General features: G+C 41.0%; 2 protein-coding genes across 2 annotated transcripts in view; one reads left to right on the top strand and one right to left on the bottom strand.

Moving 5' to 3' along the window:
* Positions 1-13,810, bottom strand: part of pibf1 (progesterone immunomodulatory binding factor 1) — a 98,359-nt gene extending 84,549 nt beyond the window's left edge. Inside the window, 5 exon segments of the mRNA XM_084321431.1 lie at positions 2,394-2,527; positions 3,177-3,296; positions 4,989-5,187; positions 12,190-12,290; positions 13,036-13,810. Of these exon segments, the coding sequence (XP_084177557.1) occupies positions 2,394-2,527; positions 3,177-3,296; positions 4,989-5,187; positions 12,190-12,290; positions 13,036-13,299 (818 nt within the window). The 5' untranslated portion in view covers positions 13,300-13,810.
* A 7,779-nt stretch (positions 13,811-21,589) lies between these two features.
* The window catches only part of dis3 (DIS3 exosome endoribonuclease and 3'-5' exoribonuclease), a 36,385-nt gene continuing 35,230 nt past the window's right edge, over positions 21,590-22,744 (top strand). Inside the window, exon 1 of the mRNA XM_084321074.1 lies at positions 21,590-21,951. Coding sequence (XP_084177200.1) covers positions 21,733-21,951 — 219 coding nt within the window. The 5' untranslated portion in view covers positions 21,590-21,732. The remainder of the gene's footprint in view (positions 21,952-22,744) is intronic.

Here is a 22,744-nt window from a genome sequence, read left to right as displayed (position 1 = left end):
GAGGGATCTTTTACTGGAAACGAGATTTTGGCGAGGAAGAGTGTTTGGTGACCATGCCTACTGTCTTATAGGCTACGCCTCCATAGGGGCGGGACCCGGCAGGTGTGGGTGTACTTGTTTTTTTCGTTGGAGTACAATAGGTACATGAGATAGGGTATATCTCGATAGGCTTAAGAGCGGGACGCTTAGCCAGTACTCATATAACTAGGTTATATACATAACCTTTCGTTTCTTTCAGTATGGTTTCTTTCAGTCTGGTTTCACTATGGTTTCTTTCAGTATGGTTTATTTCAGTATGGTTTCATTATGGTCTCTTTCAGTATAGTTTATTTCAGTATGGTTTCAGTATGGTCTCTTTCAGTATAGTTTATTTCAGTATAGTTTCAGTATGGTCTCTTTCAGTATAGTTTCTTTCAGTATGGTTTCACTATGGTTTCTTTCAGTATGGTTTCAGTATGGTTTCTTTCAGTCTGGTTTCACTATGGTTTCTTTCAGTATGGTTTCTTTCAGTCTGGTTTCACTATGGTTTCTTTCAGTATGGTTTCTTTCAGTATGGTTTCACTATGGTTTCTTTCAGTATGGTTTCAGTGTGGTTTCTTTCAGTCTGGTTTCACTATGGTTTCTTTCAGTATGGTTTCTTTCAGTCTGGTTTCACTATGGTTTCTTTCAGTATGGTTTCAGTATGGTCTCTTTCAGTATAGTTTATTTCAGTATAGTTTCAGTATGGTCTCTTTCAGTATAGTTTCTTTCAGTATGGTTTCACTATGGTTTCTTTCAGTATGGTTTCAGTATGGTTTCAGTGTGGTTTCTTTCAGTATGGTTTCAGTATGGTTTCAGTGTGGTTTCTTTCAGTATGGTTTCACTATGGTTTCTTTCAGTATGGTTTCAGTGTGGTTTCTTTCAGTCTGGTTTCACTATGGTTTCTTTCAGTATGGTTTCTTTCAGTCTGGTTTCACTATGGTTTCTTTCAGTATGGTTTCTTTCAGTCTGGTTTCAGTATGGTCTCTTTCAGTATGGTCTCTTTCAGTATGGTCTCTTTCAGTATAGTTTCTTTCAGTATAGTTTCAGTATGGTCTCTTTCAGTATAGTTTCAGTATGGTCTCTTTCAGTATTTCTGACTCGAACCCTGTCATAAACTCAAAACTCTCTTCTGATCTTCACTATTTACATGAATGTTTGAAATCTAATCATCCAACTATCAATGTCAATATTGCGAAGTAAACTGAATGCATATAAGAAAGCTATATGTATGTCTGACCCCAGTCACTTTACAACTCAAACGCCATAACTATCACAGAACTTTCACATTCTAATGCCCTGACTTTTCAGAACTACACCAATAATCTAGCCATTCAATTTTACTTTCCGATCCAAAATAATACCCCCCCCCCCCCCTCACTGCTCTACTTAGTCCAGTTTTACCTGTTTATTTTGTCAATGGTTTTTACTGCAAACAATGTTATTGCGAAGTTATACCACTTAATTGTTTTTGCTGCTTGCTTTTATGTGTGGTTAAACGCAACACACATCCCTTGTAAAATGTCTGGTGTAACCAGTAACGCTAGTTCAGTTCAGTTCAGTTCAGAGTTTTTATTTGCCACGTGTTGTCATGACTTTATTAACCGGTGGGAACATGTCCTTATAGTGGCATCCTGTGCGGAAGAACAGGAACCTGCTGTAAATCAGTTTTAATTGACTGTTTAATGTTGGGGTAGTTGTCTGTCTGTCTCTCCTATACAGATGTTTAATGTTGGGGTAGTTGTCTGTCTGTCTCTCCTATACAGATGTTTAATGTTGGGGTAGTTGTCCGTCTGTCTCTCCTATACAGACGTTTAATGTTGGGGTAGTTGTCTGTCTGTCTCTCTCTCTCTCTTATACAGACGTTTAATGTTGGGGTAGTTGTCTGTCTGTCTCTCCTATACAGACGTTTAATGTTGGGGTAGTTCTCGTTCTCTCTCTCTCTCTTTCTCTTATACAGGCGTTTAATGTTGGGGTAGTTGTCGCTCTCTCTCTCTCCTATACAGACGTTAAATGTTAGGGTAGTTGTCTCTCTCTCTCCTATACAGACGTTTAATGTTGGGGTAGTTGTCGCTCTGTCTCTCTCCTATACAGACGTTAAATGTTGGGGTAGTTGTCCCTCTCTCTCTCTCCAATACACACCGTTTAATGTTAGGGTAGTTGTCTCTCTCTCTCTCCTATACAGACGTTTAATGTTGGGGTAGTTGTCTGTCTCTCTCTCCAATACAGACGTTAAATGTTGGGGTAGTTGTCCCTCTCTCTCTCTCCAATACACACAGTTTAATGTTGGGGTAGTTGTCCCTCTCTCTCTCTCTCCAATACACACAGTTTAATGTTGGGGTAGTTGTCCCTCTCTCTCTCTCTCCAATACACACCGTTTAATGTTGGGGTAGTTGTCTCTACGGAAGTCTCCCTCTTGGATCAGCAGTCTGGTGTCGGCCAGCTCCAGGGTTAGTCTCTGGCTCCTGACCTCCAGTTCTGTACGCAGCCTCCGCTCCTCCTCGTAGCTCTGCACGCGCACACACACACACACACACACACACACACACACGATGAGGTCAGGAGGTGTAAAGGTGCAGAAGTCTGTGTTCTTATAAAGAAAATTGGGGAAATCCTGATAAATAAAGGCCATTTAGGGTTAGCGTCTAAATTGGGATTAAGGAAGGCCTCTAAGTCAATCAAACATCTCCATGTGTATTGTAATTAGGGATGGGTACCTTTCACATTTGAACCGATATGGTACCGGTACCTGTGAATCGATACCGGTACCCAACGGTACCTTTTTTTCTGTACTTTAGTCTCTAAAAATGTAATCTACCTACCTCAGTCGTGAAAAAAAAATCCAAACTTCAAATAACTACACTTTCGATCGTTTTCGGCTTGCCATTGCCCCGACTCCTTTGTTGTTGAATCAAGTCAAATCCTAGGTAATCGTATATTGTGCGTGTGAACGTTGACACGAAGTGTAAAAAAAGAAAATATATATATACATTTTTTTTTTAATATATATCTCACGTGAATCGATACTCGGTAGTACCGACGTGTTTTGGTAAGTACCTTTAAAAGTACCGAATTCGGTACCCATCCTTAATTGTAATATGATAGAAGTGGTGTAATATAGTAACGCAAACGTATCATGCGTGTGAGTTGTGTTGTACCTCCATCAGAGCCTTCATCTGGGTTCTGTGTGTGTCCAGGTCTTCAGTCAGGTTGCCTCTCTTCATGTGAAGCTCAGTCAGCTGCGCTCGCAGGGGCGTCACCACCTCATAGAACCGTATCTGATAGGGGTGGGGGGAAAAATCGATACGTAGTAGACACGCGATACTTTGCGTGGCGATACTATATCAATACAGGGACGCCAAGTATCGATATTTAATTATTCATAATTTTTTTTTTTTTTTATGTGTTGTATAAGGAAGTTGCATTGTTCATTTTAATACCTGTAATAGTACAGTAGTCCACACACACATGTGCATTCAGTTAAGTTGGAATATGACAGTTCAGTTTGTCAGGTACATGCAACACAGATTACAGTGTTTACATCTGTCTGCTTGAGAAAATACCATGTTCTGCAATAAAAATTATTGAAGTGAGATGAACAGACTGACCTTTATTTTATTAGATAAAACATGTTGACAGTTTTACTTTGCAGTTGAAAAAAAAAATTTTTTTGATTAAAATAAAGAAATATCGCAATATTCGCAATATCAGTCTGTTCTCACTGTTCCTCATAGAACCGCATCTGAACACAACACACACAGTCCTGTTCTCACTGTTCCTCATAGAACCGTATCTGAACACACACAGTCCTGTTCTCACTGTTCCTCATAGAACCGTATCTGAACACAACACACACAGTCCTGGTCTCACTGTTCCTCATAGAACCGTATCTGAACACAACACACACAGTCCTGGTCTCACTGTTCCTCATAGAACCGTATCTGAACACACACACAGTCTGTTCTCACTGTTCCTCATAGAACCGTATCTGAACACACACACAGTCTGTTCTCACTGTTCCTCATAGAACCGCATTTGAACACACACACACACAGTCTGTTCTCACTGTTCCTCATAGAACCGTATCTAAACACAACACACACAGTCCTGTTCTCACTGTTCCTCATAGAACCGTATCTGAACACACACACACAGTCTGTTCTCACTGTTCCTCATAGAACCGCATCTGAACACACACACACAGTCTGTTCTCACTGTTCCTCATAGAACCGTATCTGAACACACACACACAGTCTGTTCTCACTGTTCCTCATAGAACCGTATCTGAACACACACACACAGTCTGTTCTCACTGTTCCTCATAGAACCGTATCTGAACACAACACACACAGTCTGTTCTCACTGTTCCTCATAGAACCGTATCTGAACACAACACACAGTCTGTTCTCACTGTTCCTCATAGAACCGTATCTGAACACAACACACACGGTCTGTTCTCACTGTTCCTCATAGAACCGTATCTGAACACAACACACACGGTCTGTTCTCACTGTTCCTTTTTTCTCAGGGTTCTTATCATCTCATCATCTTCTATCTAATTTAGAGAACATTGCTGCCCTGTCTAATCACTGTATATACAGTACATAATTATCATCTCATCATAAAGTCTGTGACTTTTTTGTGCTTTCCTTGACCATTTCTTCGGATGCATGACTTGTCGTAACATGTACTGTATTTTAATAATTGTCAAATAAACGAAACTAAACTAAATCATCATCACCACCACACTGTTGTGTTCAGCTCTCACAGAGACACATCCTTCTATCCTAATTAGGGATGTCCGATATTATCGGCCGATAACGGCATTAAAACGTGATATCGGTTGATATCGGTATCGGAAATTAAGAGTTGGACAATATCGGTATATCGGTATCGGTAAAAAAGCCAATATCGAGCATCCCTAATCCTAATACTAAACGGTCACCAACACCGCTGCCAGCATCACTCACCGCTACATATTCGGGTATGGAGAGCTTGTCCTCCGGGAGGTCTCGGAGCTCCCGGTACCTGTCCTGGGAGATGTCCAGCTCCCTGAGGGACCGCCTCCGCTCCCCAGCCTTGTCACACAGCTGCCGGTTGGTCTCCTCCAGCTGTTGCTGCCTCAGCAGGATGGCCTCCATCTCCTGTTTGCGTAAGGCCTGCTGCTTCCTGGGAGCGAACAGGGAGACGTGTTAAGTGTAATGTTTTGCGATCCTTCCCCCCCACAATAATCCTGGGCTCCCAAGTATTAATAGTTTCCCCCATTAATAATTCAGTTTCATTTTTGGTTTTCTCATTTGATGACAGATCCCATCAGGATGTTCTATTGAATGTTCTTGTAGAATGAAAACTACTCAGTGAGAGCGCTTGAATGTCTGACAGTCCTTTCATCTAATAAGCCTAATTGATTTAGGATTCCTTGCTCATTAAGGCGAGACAGCCTATGCCAGAATATTCTATATTTCGATGTGATTTTGAGATTCTTTAATATTTTGCTTCCTTAACCCTTTCACTGCCTCACTACCAAAACGGTTAACCCTTTCACTGTGACAATTCACACACGACAGCCGGTTAACCCTTTCACCGTCGGTTGTGTGATAGTAAAGGGTTAACCTTCTGTCGTGTGGCAGTGAAACGGTTAACTCATTCAGGGCCATCCACGTAATATTACGTGTTTGCCCGACAACCGCTGGGTGCCAGCCACGTAATATGTTTTTGGTTCGTTTTTCTTTTTTTCGATATTAATATCCTATTCACTGTCACAGAGCTGTATTTTGGCGGGAAAAGGCATATTGGGAGTCCAAAGGTGCAGTACCGGCCAGATCCTGGTAGTGGCGCTGTCTCGAGAATGCAGTAACCCCTGTTGCAGACCAGGTGTCACTCTCCGGGTGGACTTTTTTGTTAGTCTGAAGCGAGGGCTTCACTCGATTGCATGGAATACTTTTTGGGATGCCAAATTCATTATAATGTAGTAAAGGATTATGGCATGGGCCAATGGACATATGATCTACCAGATGGCGATCAAATAATTGGAAAATTATTTTTGGAATCCAACCGGCCAAAGGTAAGAACAATTTGACGTCAATTTCAGCTTGATCATGCAAGGATTTAATAGCCATCCCCCAGATCAGCCTAATTGGCAATCAATTAATCAGAAACAACTTGCCCCCCTTTCATGCATTCATGATGGAACATAATACCGATCATATGCATTTGGATTTTTAACTGTCGTGTGTAGGGACGAAACGCCAATGGATTTAACGTTATTAGCTTAGCGCCTTATAAATAGCTTTGCAGGAATTATCCCAGATCATTCCGATATAACACTCATATTCACCACGGTATAAAACGGGATCGTATTGATGAAAAAATATTTTTTATGCATATTTTTTTTTTTATCTACTTTTTCTCCCATCCCAATTTCGTATTATCCAATTCTACCCTCCCCTGTCTCGAACGTTGTTAGACCATGCCTCCCACTGGTCGGCTGCAATGTGGACCAAGCCTTGCATCACGTGTCCCCTCCGGTACACGAGGAGGCAGCCGTCGCATCTTTTCACCTGTACAGCGCGATCTCTCAGCAGCGAGGAGTAGCGCGTGGGAGGCTCACGCTGCCCCCGTTGCTTCCTGATTCTGCTGTACAGGCGCACCAACCGACCTGTAGGAGTCGCTGTCCACAATGTCCGATCCCCACCCACCGGCTTTCCCACCCCCTAATACTGCCAATTGTATTAGTATGAACGCCCAGCCAAGCCGGAAGCAACGCAGAGAGCTGGGCTCGAACCCAGCGTATCCTGCGTTAGTGGCGAGCGCCTTGCCCACTGCGCCACTTAGCCGCCCTTCTTTTATGCATCTTGAACGGAAGGTTCTTACTGTCAATTGACAATGATATTGGATACATAGCTATAATATAAAATATAGATTTAGCTCTACAAACAACGTGACGCACAGTGAAAAGGTGTAATGGAAAGCTGGCCTAACTACAGCGGGCCCAGTTTAATAGCTGGCACTGATTGAGTTAACATTTTATTTATAGTCTTATTTCAAACTAGTGGCAATAAAATATCGAAATTATCTAATACAATTAGTTGTTTATTTTACTTAATTTTGTCTGATTGTGTCCATAAATCACAATTGCAATACAGCATTTTCCCAAAATCAAGTTTTTATGGGTTTTTCTTACACGTAAGAGATGAAATATCCATTTCCCTAGCACCTACACACACCATACTTTCCACATTTCTTCCTATCTAATACCCTGCTTCCTTTTACAGATGGGTTTGTTGATATATCACATCATACTATAGATTTATAGTACATTTATACCAAAGAACCTGGTGAAAATATTTATTTTCTGTAGACAGTATTTCCTGATTTATGGGATGATAAAAAGACATAGCCTTGTGTTATGAGTCAACATAATGAAACAAAACATTTGTTTATTTGTTTATTGTTATTCGCACTTACAAACATACATTCTGGAATAAAATAAGTAAAAAGAAGAACAGTTCAAATGTGCAGGAAAGATAAAAAAAAAAACCAAGGGCTTATAAGCGACCTCCCCTCTTAAACCTATATAGGATAACTACACACAAAAAAATCCCCCCCCCCCCCCCCCCCACACATTATGCACAAACACATGCGCATATCCCTCTCTCATATACACACAGATACATACAATACAGCATTATACAACTATTATAATGTTGGGGGGGGGGGGGTTTAAAAGACACAAATACACATGGATACTATAGACTACAGGATCTGTAGTTCTTTTTTAAGCTTACTTTTAAATATATTTAAAGTGGAACATGTTTCTATTAGATTTTGTATATCATTCCACATCACTGCACCTTGATAAACAAATGAGAATTTGGCAACAGAGGTCCTACAGAAAGGAATGCGTAAGTCTTTATTTCTTCTTGTGAGATGTGCACGATAATGAGAATTAAACTCAAAATTATCCGATGTTGGTGATTCTGTTCCTGGCGATAGATGGAAATTAGTGTTACAGCCACACAGCCTTCCTCTCCCCTGTCTGGCAGCAGGTCTCCACGCCCTTGTATGGGCTGCTTCCTGTCTCCTCATCACCACTCTGTCTACCTGGGCCGTTCTACACACCTGAGACTCATTGCTTCATCACCGAGCCTGGATATGAGGCCTGCACTCCTGCCACTCCTCGTCCAAGTGTTGCTTCACCTGTCGTGGTACTAGGACTCTATTCTGTAGTGTATACTTATACTATCTCTGTACCTGCCTCGTTCTAACCCTGCTCTTCTGTGTGTAGGATTGCACACCTCCGGCCTACGCCTCACCCGTGGACGTCACCAGCCTGGACGATGCCTGGGATCACATGGAGTGACCTTCGTCACCTCTGTACATTTACCATCTGCCTTGTCATATGCCGGGTGTCAAATTAAATACCCTAAACCGCCTCATTCTCCTGTGCCTTGTGTTCTGCTCTTGGGTTCCAAATTAGACGCCACCCTAACAATTAGCGCATATTTAATTAGGTAATGCCTATTTTGCATATATAAACATAACATCAGAAAACTTGCAATAAATCTTTTCTTAGTTGTTATGTACATAACAAACTGGGAAAGTTTCATAGTGATATATATATTTTTTTTGTATTGCCTATTCACCTAGGCTTAATTGCCTTAAGTGGAATTAGGTGTATTTTATCAGGAAAAACAGAACAGAAAATTATATTTTCTTATTAAAATTACAATACTTATGAACACCGACCACTGAACAAGTTATGTTCAGTTTAAGTGGATCTAATCTGCAGGTAACCACCTGCATGCATGTCTTCTCATGTCTAAATAAACCTGGTGGTCCTGTGTAGCTCAATGGGTAAGAGCCGTCTCCCACTGGGTCATCCATGATCCATGCTGACAAAGTGAGGATTACCTTGAGAGATTCTTTGTCCAAAGTGAACTACTGGAGCATCAAAGATATTTTTGAATTAGCTTTAAAATAGGACTACTTTGCTCCAGTAATTCACTTGTGACCAAAGATTTCTGATGTCTGGCCTCTCTCATCAAGATTGACTCATTCTGAGATCACCAGATAGATACATTTTTTTACTGGCAGGTTGGAGCATTATGAAACTCACCGCATTCATAGTAACTGTAAGGCACTTCGCATAAGAGTATCCACTAAACATGGTCAATGTATGGACTGCGTTTATATAGTGCTTTTATCCAAAACGCTTTACAATTTAAGCCTCACATTCACCCATTCACTCACATATTCACACACTGATGGTTGGGGCAACCATGCAAGGTGTCCACTGCCAACCTGCTCATTAGGGGTTAAATGTCTTGCTTAAGTGGGAATCTGGAACTGGAAACCTTCCGATTACAAGACGACCGCTCTACCTCCTGAGACAATGTTCATTTCCAAGGCCACTATGGGGCTGTCCCTGACTAAGGATTTGGATGGTCGACTAGGATTGGCCAAAATTTGCCGTTAGTCGACTATTGGTCGACTTAAAAAAAATTAAAAATAAAAGTATAATATTTTAAAACTTTTTTTTTTTTGTTTAATTATTTTGTATCATTCCATTTGGGCTGTGGGGGGTGCTTAATGTCTGAAGGAGTCGACTGAAGGCTTCTTGTCCTCTGCAAAAACATGCAATTGGTCCACTGATGGATACATCTTGATATTTGTCTAGTCTAGTGTGTTCATTAGATGGGTGAAATCCTCTTTCAGTGCCTCTGTGCCTGTTTTCGTAGGCAGTTAGCCTCTGGTATGCGTGTCATTAGCGTTAGCCACGCTTCTAGGCCTCTTTTCTTTTGGAAAAAATTATAAAAAAATTAAAAATATTAATATATATATATATTTTTTTATATTCGACTAAGAGGTTGGCCAGTCGACTACGGCTCCTTTCGACCGATTAGTCGACTAATCGATTAATAGGGGTCAGCCTTAAGGCCGCCTTAAGGCCAGTAAAATTAATTGTCACAAACTAGAAAGATACTACTACTACAGCCCCATGGCACAGCAGTGCATCATTCCAGTAATATCAAAATCATACTTTTTTCGATACCTTACTTTGCTGAGTTATGTGGAGAGAGGCTAAATCCAGGGTGGCGAGTGAATTGCGGGACATTGTTTTGTTGTAGCGGGACGCGGGACAAACGTCCCAATATCGGGACTGTCCCACGAAACGCAGGACAGGTGGGCACCCTAGCTGCTACCCTCACATAGGCTTAACAAGTAGGATAGAAACTTGGTAGCAATTTACACGGCAGGGTTTGACATTAACGTAACTCAGATATTTTACTTGTCCGAAAGCTAAACTTACTTGTCCGAAATGTACGTGTGAAAATAAAGGCCTATTAAAAAACTTATAAAACCGACGAGATTTGGACAATTATTATGATTTAATAACTTAAACACAGTGTGTGTGCATGTGTGTGTGGGGTATATACTGTATGATCAGTCCTCCAGCTCATCTTCACTCCCCATCAGCACCAGCTCATCTTTCTCATCTTCCCTCTCTCTTGACGACCAGGGGTTAAACCCTGGTCTATGCCTATAGTTGTATAGTTGTTATTATGGTATAGTTGTTATTATGGTATAGGGCTGACCCCTATTAGTCGAATAGTCGACTAATCGATCGAAAGGAGCCGTAGTCGACTGCCAACCTCTTAGTCGAATGCAAAAAAATATATATATATAAAAAAGAAAAAATTATCATTCTTTCCAAAAGAAAAGAGGCCTAGAAGCACGGCTAACACTAATGGCACGCATACCAGAGGCTAACTGCCTATTCTATTATGACATCATAAATGTTCTAGAATGTTCTATTATGACATCATGGAATAACGTTACTATTCGTTTGGGGAATATATATATATATATATATTTTTTCAATATAACAAGTTCAATTGTATTATGCTTGTCCGACCATTTTTTTCACTTGTCCCGGACAATAGGACAAGCCTTAATGTCAAGCCCTGCACGGGACAGTACAATATAAAAGGACTGTGTAATATGAAATAACCTCGGACTTACAGTATGTGACTGTGCCACATCAAAATGAATAACATTGGTTGGGAGAGAAGGGGTTGATTGTTTCTCTGATGTCTTGTCTGTATGTCTGTCGTTACCAAATTCTGTTTAGTATAAAAGCGTAATGTGCTAGACAAGAGGGAGCCTTTTCCACAAATATATATTACTGTCCAATCTCTTGGGTCTTTGGAAAGACCAGACGAGGTCAGAGGAGTTTGATCTACTGAGGATGGCCAGATAATGTTGATATTTAAACATTTAAAAACACAATAAATTATCATGTAATTTATTTTGTGTGGTGTGTTACAACAATAAATAACAAAATGTTCTAAATAAATAACAATGTTGAAATTGAGAAGTTTGGACTTATTTTATACAGCTGAATTTTATTTTCTTCCGTTATTACAGAGAGTTAAGGATCGGAAAAAAAGGTACTGTTGGGTACCGAATCGATACTGAATTCCAGGAACTGTTACTGGTACCGGTATCAGTTCAAATGTGAACAGTACCCAGCCCTAGTGTGAACCAATCAGAGGCGTTTGTTACATTTTGGATGATTTGGGATTATGGTTGAACAGAATAAATGGTATATCTTGGAACAAACATGCGTAATGATGACTCACATTTACATTTAGCTGACGCTTTTATCCAAAGTGACTTACAAGTTCTGTACGACAAGTCATCAGGAAGTAGGGATGTCCGATATTATCGGCCGACCGATATTATCGGCCGATATCGGCAGTAAAATGTGATATCGGAAAATATCGGTATCGGTTTAAAAAAAGAAAAAACAATAACAATATTTGTTATATATATATCCAGTGAAATTATTAGTTACCTGAAATTATTCCGTTTTTTGGGGGGGAAACCCTGCATATATCGGTATCGGTTGATATCGGTATCGGAAATTAAGAGTTGGACAATATCGGAATATCGGTATCGGTAAAAAAGCCAATATCGAGCATCCCTATCAGGAAGGACTCACTGACACTGAGATTAACTACTTAGGTATAAAAATTCGGTATTGAATAACAGTGTCATTCATTACCAAATTTCGATAAAGCATTGAATACCAATAATAGCATTTGATACCCAGCCCTAATCATTCCCCCCATCTCCACTGGCTCCTCTCCTGTCACCGTCTCTCACCTGTTGTCATCCTGAGCCACTTTGAGCTGGGTATCCAACCGCAGGGCCAGGAGTTGCTTCTGGTGTAGAGCATCGTTCAGCCTCTCCTCCAACTCCTCACTCTAGGAGAAGTGTATAAGAAAAAAGGACTCGTATAGGGATTCAGTTATCCATACCCTCTGAATAGCTATGCTAAAGCAAAGTAAATAATGTTGGGGTTTGAAACCGCCTCTCTGTCTCACCACCGGTCACTGTGTGTGATGTAAGCTCAAATCAGAAGCTACCAAACCCTGGCAGCACATCACCCCCACCCTCATCCACCTCCACTGGCTCCCAGTCAATTTCCGCATATCCTTCAAACTCCTGCTCCTCACCTACAAGTCCCTCGCCCCCGATACCCGTCTGATCTCTTCCACCAGCACACTCCATCCCGGAACCTACGACCCTCTGATCTGGGTCTCCTCTCCATCCCTCGCACCAGGTTGCAGACTTTCGGTGACAGAGCCTTCAGCGTGACGTCCCCTACCCTCTGGAACTCTCTCCCCCCCTGAAATCCACAGGCAACGCCCCAACCCTGGACACCTTCAAAACTGCTCTCAAAACGTACCTTTTCACCAAGGCTTTCCCCATTAGATTAGGTTTCATTATCCCTTTACCTGCCCCCACCCTCCCCCCTTTACCCCTATCCCTAGCCCTCTTGACTGTCTGTGAAGCGACCTTGGGTTCCCTCAAAGGCGCTATACAAATTTGATTAATAGTTATTATTAGAAGCTAAAGCTCATAGTTTCTAAATTAACTTGTGGTTTGAGTTCACACGCCGTGTTTGCGTTAGCCTCTTTCCAGCCTCATACTAGAGCTTCTCGCTACCTTGGTGAGGTGGTCAGCCGTCATGTTGTCAATGATGAGGTTCTTCTGGGACAGCCCTATCTTCAGAAGCTGGACGTTGTGGAGCAGCTCTTTCCTGTCGAGCTGTTGGCGGGTCACCTTCTGAGAACCAGAACCGTCCCGTCGTTCGTCAGACGAAGAGATGTCCTCGGTGGGGACCGTGGTCTCCAGGCTCATGTCCTCCGACTCCATGTCCAGGGAGCTGGAGATGTTGACCGACGGGATCTTGTGCTTTTTGGGGGGCATTTTTTTCTCGTCTCTGATTGATTGAAAACGTTATGAACAGATTGCAGAATGGGTACAATACACAGTACGGCTCAATACACACAATTGTTAAGGGGATGCAGACCAGAGAAAGACTTTCGTCTTGTTTACATCAGGGTCCCCCAGCATCTAAATGCTGCTAGATGTCCCTTCCTTTTGTAAGCAAGTCTAGCAAGCGAGTAACACAAGTAGTGATTGCGAGATTAGGGATTAAAGAGCAAATCAGACGCCCAAGGGCACGGCGGCATTTCCTTCTTTGGGCTTCAGCTCACGTTCAATTAGCTGTGGTTTAACTTTACAAGAGGCTAGCTGAGTAGCAAAGCTAACGCACATATATTACTATATATATATATAGCTGAAGTTAGTTGACAATAGCGATGCCAATGCTAAACGCGAATATATATCCCCACCCCATCAAGCAAAGCAGCACAACAAGCTAGAATATAATCAGGAAGCTGACATGGGACGGACGGTCTGTTTTGATTTTCAAGAGTCCCGCTCTGAAACGCCTGGTAACGGCCGCCGACAACGTTTGGTTGACAAGGAGGTTGAGGAGGAGGAGACCGACGACCACCGGCCCCAGTAGACCACTGCACTTCCGCGTTACGTGGAGGTTGAGGAGGAGGAGACCAACGACTCCACCGCCCCAGTAGACCACTGCACTTCCGCGTTACATGGAGCTCGTGAGGGAGGGCTCAAAACACCGGAAGTGTTGCAGTGGTCTATATTACTGAGTGATGAGCGTTTGTTACAGCGCCCTCTGCGATAATTATGTGCACTGCAGTAAATGTCCTGTCTACTGAGTAGTAGGGTATATCTGCAGTGCCGCAGCCCCATAGATACTCAGCTTCTTTAGTGTGCATCAACAAACTGGCCAATTGTACAATTAAACATTAAACAATGTACCCAACCTCCCCCAATGTACAGTTTTTACGTCAAATGTATATACTCTCTTTTCTGGACTCTTTTTGTATCACAAACAGTACTGTATTTGCAAATCTGGTATGTCATAAATGTATAGATGTAGCAGTACTGTCTATCTGTATGTCATGTATGTCATATATGTCCTGATTAATTGAAATGGGGGACCCTGATGTAAACAAGACGAATGTATTTCTCTGGTCTGCATCCCCTTAACAATTGTGTGTATTGAGCTGAACTGTATTGTACCCATTCTGCAATCTGTTAATAAAGTTTTCAAAAGTGCCTCTTTAACACACACTGACTGCAACTTGATTATTATTAACTATTAATTATATCCCTAATTGAAAATGTTGTTACCACCTGGCTGCAATACAAATATACACCATCTGTTTTATCTGATTGATTGATTGATTGAAAACTTTATTAACAGATTGCAGAATGGGTACAATACAGTACAGTACCTCGGAGCCCACATATCCGAGGACTTGACATGGACCACACACATTGACAGTGTAGTGAAGAAGGCACGACAACGCCTCTACTTCCTCAGGCGCCTAAGGAAGTTCCAAGTCAGTCAGAAGATCCTTAGGAACTTCTACTCATGTACAATAGAGAGCATCCTGACCGGCAACATCACCTCCTGGTTTGGGAATAGCACTGCACAAGACCGTAGCAGACTACAAAGAGTGACACGTTCAGCCGAACGCACAATTGGAGGGGGGCTTCCCACCCTCCAGAACATTTACTACAAGCGGTGCAAGGGGAAGGCTAAGAGAATTATTAAGGACTCGAGCCACCCGAACAACTGCCTCTTTGAACTGCTGCGGTCAGGCAAGCGATACCGGAGTCTTAAGGCGAGCACAGAAAGACTCAGAAGAAGCTTCTATCCCCAGGCCATCAGGCTGCTAAACGAACAATAATCGCTAAACGAACAATAATCACTATGCAACAACCATCAAATGCACACAGCACACACACCCACACGCACACACTCACTCAAACAAACAACACACTGCAGCACCCACTCTCCACACTTTAGATCACACAAACACACTTACACTTTATATTTATTGATAAAGGATTTGCACTACAACTCGTACACCTACTGTGAATTGTACCTAAATTGCACCTCGTCCCATTTCTCCATTTCTGCCTTGCACTATATAGTATTGTATATAGTATTGTATATTAGTACACTCGTCCCATTTCTCCATTTCTGCCTTGCACTATATAGTATTGTATATAGTATTGTATATTAGTACACTGCACAGTATTGTATATTGTATGGTAACTACGTCTATTCTGCATCGAACATTGTACATATGTCTAAACTGAACACTGTGACCTTTTTTTTACTTCTAATTTTACTATGTTTTTATTTCATACTTATCTTGTCTTGCACAGTCTCTGGAGCGCAACAGTAAGAAGCATTTTGTACAAAAGTATTCTGTACTTCTGTATGACAACTATTAAAGAAACTTGAAACTTGAGACCAGAGAAAGACTTTCGTCTTGTTTACATCAGGGTCCCCCATTTTCAATTCATCAGGACATTTATGACATACATGACATACAGATAGTCAGTACTGCTACATCTATACATTTATGACATACCAGATTTGCAAATACAGTACTGTTTGTGATACAGAAGGAGTCAAGAAAAGGGAGTATATACATTTGACGTAGAAACTGTACATTGGAGGAGGTTGGGTGGGGGGGGGTTGGGTACATTGGGATATTGACAACCATACTGGGTAATTTACATTGGAGGTGGGGGGCACACTGTATAAACAAGTAAAACTGTACATTGAGGGGGGGGGGGAGGAGACACTGTACAAACAAACAAAATTGTACATTGGACTATTGACAAAACCATACTAGGTAAATGACTGTACATTGGAGGGGGTTGGGTTAGGATATTTACAGTGTCAGGCACCAAATAGTGTGGAAATGTGCACAAGTTGCTTTCAATACACGCGTCCTTTTGCAGCACCGTGGATTCTTGTTTGCATTCAGTGCAAACTTCACTTCCGCACCAAATATCATCTCGCAAATAGTGTTCGCGGACTATTTTCATCACCCCACCCGATCGGGTCCAATAGTATCCAGCTGCAGACCTTCAGACCAGCGCTTACAAGCCCCGCACATACAAGCACCGCACATAGCAACCCCTCGCTTCCATTGGCTGATTTTGGTGACGTGATTTTGGGTCACGTTGCACGTTGCACTGCGGGATTGATTGATTGATTGATTGAAAACTTTATGGTGACGTGATTTTGGGTCACGTTGCACGTTGCACTGCGGGATTGATTGATTGATTGATTGAAAACTTTATTAACAGATTGCCGTATGATTTGGGTCACGTTGCACTGCGGGATTGATTGATTGATTGATTCATTGATTCATTGATTGATTGATTGATTGATTGAAAACTTTATTAACAGATTGATTGATTGATTGATTGAAAACTTTATTAACAGATTGCCGAATGGGTACACGTGACCACAGGCCCTGATTGATTGATTGAAAACTTTATTAACAGATTGTAGAATGGGTACACGTGACCTGACCGATTGATTGATTGATTGATTGATTGATTGATTGATTGAAAACTTTATTAACAGATTGCCGTATGATTTGGGTCACGTTGCACTGCGGGATTGATTGATTGATTGATTCATTGATTCATTGATTGATTGATTGATTGATTGAAAACTTTATTAACAGATTGATTGATTGATTGATTGAAAACTTTATTAACAGATTGCCGAATGGGTACACGTGACCACAGGCCCTGATTGATTGATTGAAAACTTTATTAACAGATTGTAGAATGGGTACACGTGACCTGACCGATTGATTGATTGATTGATTGATTGATTGATTGATTGATTGAAAACTTTATTAACAGATTGCAGAATGGGTACAGTGACCGATTGATTGATTGATTGATTGATTGATTGATTGATTGATTTATTGATTGAAAACTTTATTAACAGATTGCAGAATGCAGTACAGCTCAATACACACAATTGTTAAGGGGATGCAGACCATGCAGTACTGTTACATTTGTGACATACAGTAAATATATACAAGGGGGAGGGAACTGTACATTTATGATGAATTGAAAATGGGGGACCCTGATGTAAACAAGACGGAAGTCTTTCTCTGGTCTGCATCCCCTTAACAATTGTGTGTATTGAGCTGTACTGCAGATATATTTCAATTGCCTTACTTATTTACATAAGTATTATAGGCCTACAGCAGTATTGTACAGACAGTCTGTGTGAAGTCTGTGTGGTTATCCAGCTGCACAAAGGCAGAGCAAGAGGCTCTACAGAGGGTGGTGAAGGCGGCAGGCAGGATTGTCGGGACTCCTCTATCAAACATCACCTCCGTCTTCACCTCCCGCTGCCTCCACCGCTCCAAGTGTATCATCAAGGACCAGTCTCACCCAGCACATCACCTCTTTCAGCTCCTTCCCTCAGGGAGGAGATACCGGTCCATACATGCCAAGAGTTAAAGATTTAAGAACAGCTTTTTCCCCCAAGCAGTCAGACTGTTAAACGCTCATTGACTGTCCCCTCACGTGCACCATGCACTTACCTGGACTTGATAATCACTGTTACCACTCATCATGCACTTTATTTAAAATATTCTGTTATGTACAGTGTTATATGTGTTTCATGTATGTATATATTGTACTACGGTCTGTGGGAGCTCCCCTGAAATTTCACTCACGGTCATATAAGAGTTTTAATGTAGAAGGTTTTATTAATGAAATGTTGGGTATAAACTGGGAGGAGGTATGTTGTGAGGATGACCCAGAGGTTGCACTGGACTTATTTATGTCAGAAACAAATCAGCCCCATGGATAGATAGTAGCTTTTAATGAATTTTAATGAATGAGAGAGACATACTGTAGCCAAAAAAGCATCAGTGTGTTCCAGTTCTGCAGATGACAGACAAAAGTACCGTTCCTTACGTAATCAAGTCACAAAGTTAAATAAGGTGAGAAAAAGGGAATATTTTAAACCATGGTTATATGATGTGAGAAATGATGGTAAAAATCTATGGAATGTTTTAAATCAAATTATGGGTAGAAAATCCAATGTCTGTACACCTTTTGTTGAGTCATATGGAATTGTCCTAACCAAACCATGTGATATTGCCAACCATTTTAATGATTTTTATGCAAGTAAGATATCTCAGCTCAGGCAGGGAATGCACATCTCAAACAATACAAAATCAAATGACATAATTAAGAATATCATAATGAAAGATAAAGGGTGTACATTTGATTTTCAACAGGTTGAGGTTAGTGATATTGAAAGGTTCTCCAGCTTCTGCTCCACTCTTCTTCTCTTTGTCAGCCTTTCTATCTTTTCTATATTAGGTCTGGAGTTGCCCTCATTAAAAACTGATTTGGAGTCTTTGGGTAAAGGAGTAACCTTAGCCTCCTTCCATATCTTTGGACATAGTCCCACTTGTATACATCTATTAATAATATGACACTGGACTTGCTATGATCGTAGCAGTAATTCTCAATAATTTACTATCCAAGTTGTCTGTGCCAGCTAACTTGCTGTCAGGTAGAGCCTGGAGTAACCTTTCAATATCACTAACCTCAACCTGTTGAAAATCAAATGTACACCCTTTATCTTTCATTATGATATTCTTAATTATGTCATTTGATTTTGTATTGTTTGAGATGTGCATTCCCTGCCTGAGCTGAGATATCTTACTTGCATAAAAATCATTAAAATGGTTGGCAATATCACATGGTTTGGTTAGGACAATTCCATATGACTCAACAAAAGGTGTACAGACATTGGATTTTCTACCCATAATTTGATTTAAAACATTCCATAGATTTTTACCATCATTTCTCACATCATATAACCATGGTTTAAAATATTCCCTTTTTCTCACCTTATTTAACTTTGTGACTTGATTACGTAAGGAACGGTACTTTTGTCTGTCATCTGCAGAACTGGAACACACTGATGCTTTTTTGGCTACAGTATGTCTCTCTCATTCATTAAAATTCATTAAAAGCTACTATCTATCCATGGGGCTGATTTGTTTCTGACATAAATAAGTCCAGTGCAACCTCTGGGTCATCCTCACAACATACCTCCTCCCAGTTTATACCCAACATTTCATTAATAAAACCTTCTACATTAAAACTCTTATATGACCGTGAGTGAAATTTCAGGGGAGCTCCCACAGACCGTAGTACAATATATACATACATGAAACACATATAACACTGTACATAACAGAATATTTTAAATAAAGTGCATGATGAGTGGTAACAGTGATTATCAAGTCCAGGTAAGTGCATGGTGCACGTGAGGGGACAGTCAATGAGCGTTTAACAGTCTGACTGCTTGGGGGAAAAAGCTGTTCTTAAATCTTTAACTCTTGGCATGTATGGACCGGTATCTCCTCCCTGAGGGAAGGAGCTGAAAGAGGTGATGTGCTGGGTGAGACTGGTCCTTGATGATACACTTGGAGCGGTGGAGGCAGCGGGAGGTGAAGACGGAGGTGATGTTTGATAGAGGAGTCCCGACAATCCTGCCTGCCGCCTTCACCACCCTCTGTAGAGCCTCTTGCTCTGCCTTTGTGCAGCTGGATAACCACACAGACTTCACACAGACTGTCTGTACAATACTGCTGTAGGCCTATAATACTTATGTAAATAAGTAAGGCAATTGAAATATATCTGCAGTACAGCTCAATACACACAATTGTTAAGGGGATGCAGACCAGAGAAAGACTTCCGTCTTGTTTACATCAGGGTCCCCCATTTTCAATTCATCATAAATGTACAGTTCCCTCCCCCTTGTATATATTTACTGTATGTCACAAATGTAACAGTACTGCATGGTCTGCATCCCCTTAACAATTGTGTGTATTGAGCTGTACTGCATTCTGCAATCTGTTAATAAAGTTTTCAATCAATAAATCAATCAATCAATCAATCAATCAATCAATCAATCAATCGGTCACTGTACCCATTCTGCAATCTGTTAATAAAGTTTTCAATCAATCAATCAATCAATCAATCAATCAATCAATCAATCGGTCAGGTCACGTGTACCCATTCTACAATCTGTTAATAAAGTTTTCAATCAATCAATCAGGGCCTGTGGTCACGTGTACCCATTCGGCAATCTGTTAATAAAGTTTTCAATCAATCAATCAATCAATCTGTTAATAAAGTTTTCAATCAATCAATCAATCAATCAATGAATCAATGAATCAATCAATCAATCAATCCCGCAGTGCAACGTGACCCAAATCATACGGCAATCTGTTAATAAAGTTTTCAATCAATCAATCAATCAATCAATCAATCAATCAATCGGTCAGGTCACGTGTACCCATTCTACAATCTGTTAATAAAGTTTTCAATCAATCAATCAGGGCCTGTGGTCACGTGTACCCATTCGGCAATCTGTTAATAAAGTTTTCAATCAATCAATCAATCAATCTGTTAATAAAGTTTTCAATCAATCAATCAATCAATCAATGAATCAATGAATCAATCAATCAATCAATCCCGCAGTGCAACGTGACCCAAATCATACGGCAATCTGTTAATAAAGTTTTCAATCAATCAATCAATCAATCCCGCAGTGCAACGTGCAACGTGACCCAAAATCACGTCACCATAAAGTTTTCAATCAATCAATCAATCAATCCCGCAGTGCAACGTGCAACGTGACCCAAAATCACGTCACCAAAATCAGCCAATGGAAGCGAGGGGTTGCTATGTGCGGTGCTTGTATGTGCGGGGCTTGTAAGCGCTGGTCTGAAGGTCTGCAGCTGGAAGCATCTCCCTTACGAATGTTTTAGATCTCAACATGATGACAACAATAACTAAGATAATGTTTTCAGCCTGTACTGTGCGGTGCACTACTGCGCATGCGGACTCTTGCTTTGGGGGTGTTTAACCATAGATATATTATATAGAATAGATATCTATGTGTTTAACCCCATAGAAGAAGAAGAAGCAGCGTACTCGCGTATTATTATTATTATTTCTACAGTGCTCTCACTGTCCTGTGGAGGGCGGCATAGACGCGTAGTCCGCCGGAAATGAAGAAGAAGACCCTCTTGCGCTTTCCTCTACTTTGTTTTCATCCAACACGTGGTAGCTGGCCTACAAGAGTCTATTGCACAGTTTTTAGCAGGTTCTAGTCATATAAATATATATATACAGTAAAACATAAAGTTTTACGGGTTCGATTTTTTTAATTGTATGGCAGCCGTCACTGTAGCGAGCTACATGCAAATATATAGGCCTACGGTTGCAAATTCAAAAGTGACATTTCGAAACTCCGGGCAAGCTTTTTTTGTCCTACCGACTGTCGCTAACACATGGTTATCCGAGTATCCAGCTCACCAAATGGTTTCGTAATGGTAATCAAATGATAGCAGAAATAGATTTGAATTTAACAATTGTGATACCTTTGTTGTCATCATGTTGAGATCTAAAACATTCGTAAGGAAGACCCGATCGGGTGGGGTGATGAAAATAGTCCGCGAACACTATTTGCGAGATGATATTTGGTGCGGAAGTGAAGTTTGCACTGAATGCAAACAAGAATCCACGGTGCTGCAAAAGGACGCGTGTATTGAAAGCAACTTGTGCACATTTCCACACTATTTGGTGCCTGACACGAATGTGGTGCTGCATCAGGTAATGTAAACTTAAGACATGTGGGAAGTAAAGTTGAGTGTGTGTGTGTTTGATTGATTGATTGATTTCCTGATTAATTGAAAATGGGGGACCCTGATGTAAACAAGACGAAAGTCTTTCTCTGGTCTGCATCACCTTAACAATTGTGTGTATTGAGCTGTACTGTATTGTACCCATTCTGCAATCTGTTAATAAAGTTTTCAATCAATCAGATTGAAAACTGTATAGATTGCAGAATGGGTACAAATACAATACAGTACAGCTCAATACACACAATTGTTAAGGGGATGCAGACCAGAGAAAGACTTTCGTCTTGTTTACATCAGGGTCCCCCATTTTCAATTCATCATAACATATATGACACACATGACATACAGATAGACAGTAGGCCTACTGCTACATCTATACATTTAGGACATACCAGATTTGCAAATACAGTACTGTTTGTGATACAAAAAGAGTCCAGACAAAAGAGAGTACAGTATGTCTCTGTAAAGTTGTGTGTGTGTGTGCATGATATTCCATCCAGAGTAATTATAAAATAATCCAACATTATCAAATGTCAGGATTAACACACAACCTATATGTAGCAGGGTGGATTATCCCTGCTTCGTGGGAACGGGTGTGCACAGTCACTGGGTAGCGAGACACAGTAGATCTCTGGCTAGCTGCACCTCCGTCTTTGGGTCTGGAGCGTCAACTGGAGGCTGGCAGTGGGAGTGGATGGGGCCCGGGATTTACCAACCTGGTCCGGTACTCTGGTCTTCCTCTCCCTTCCAGGGCGGTCAGCAGT

This window comes from Notolepis coatsorum (assembly GCF_963971535.1).
Source record: "Notolepis coatsorum genome assembly, chromosome: 9".
Taxonomy (NCBI): Eukaryota; Metazoa; Chordata; class Actinopteri; order Aulopiformes; family Paralepididae; genus Notolepis; species Notolepis coatsorum.
Note: the sequence above shows the minus strand (reverse complement) of the source record. Positions and strands in the feature narration are given on the sequence as shown.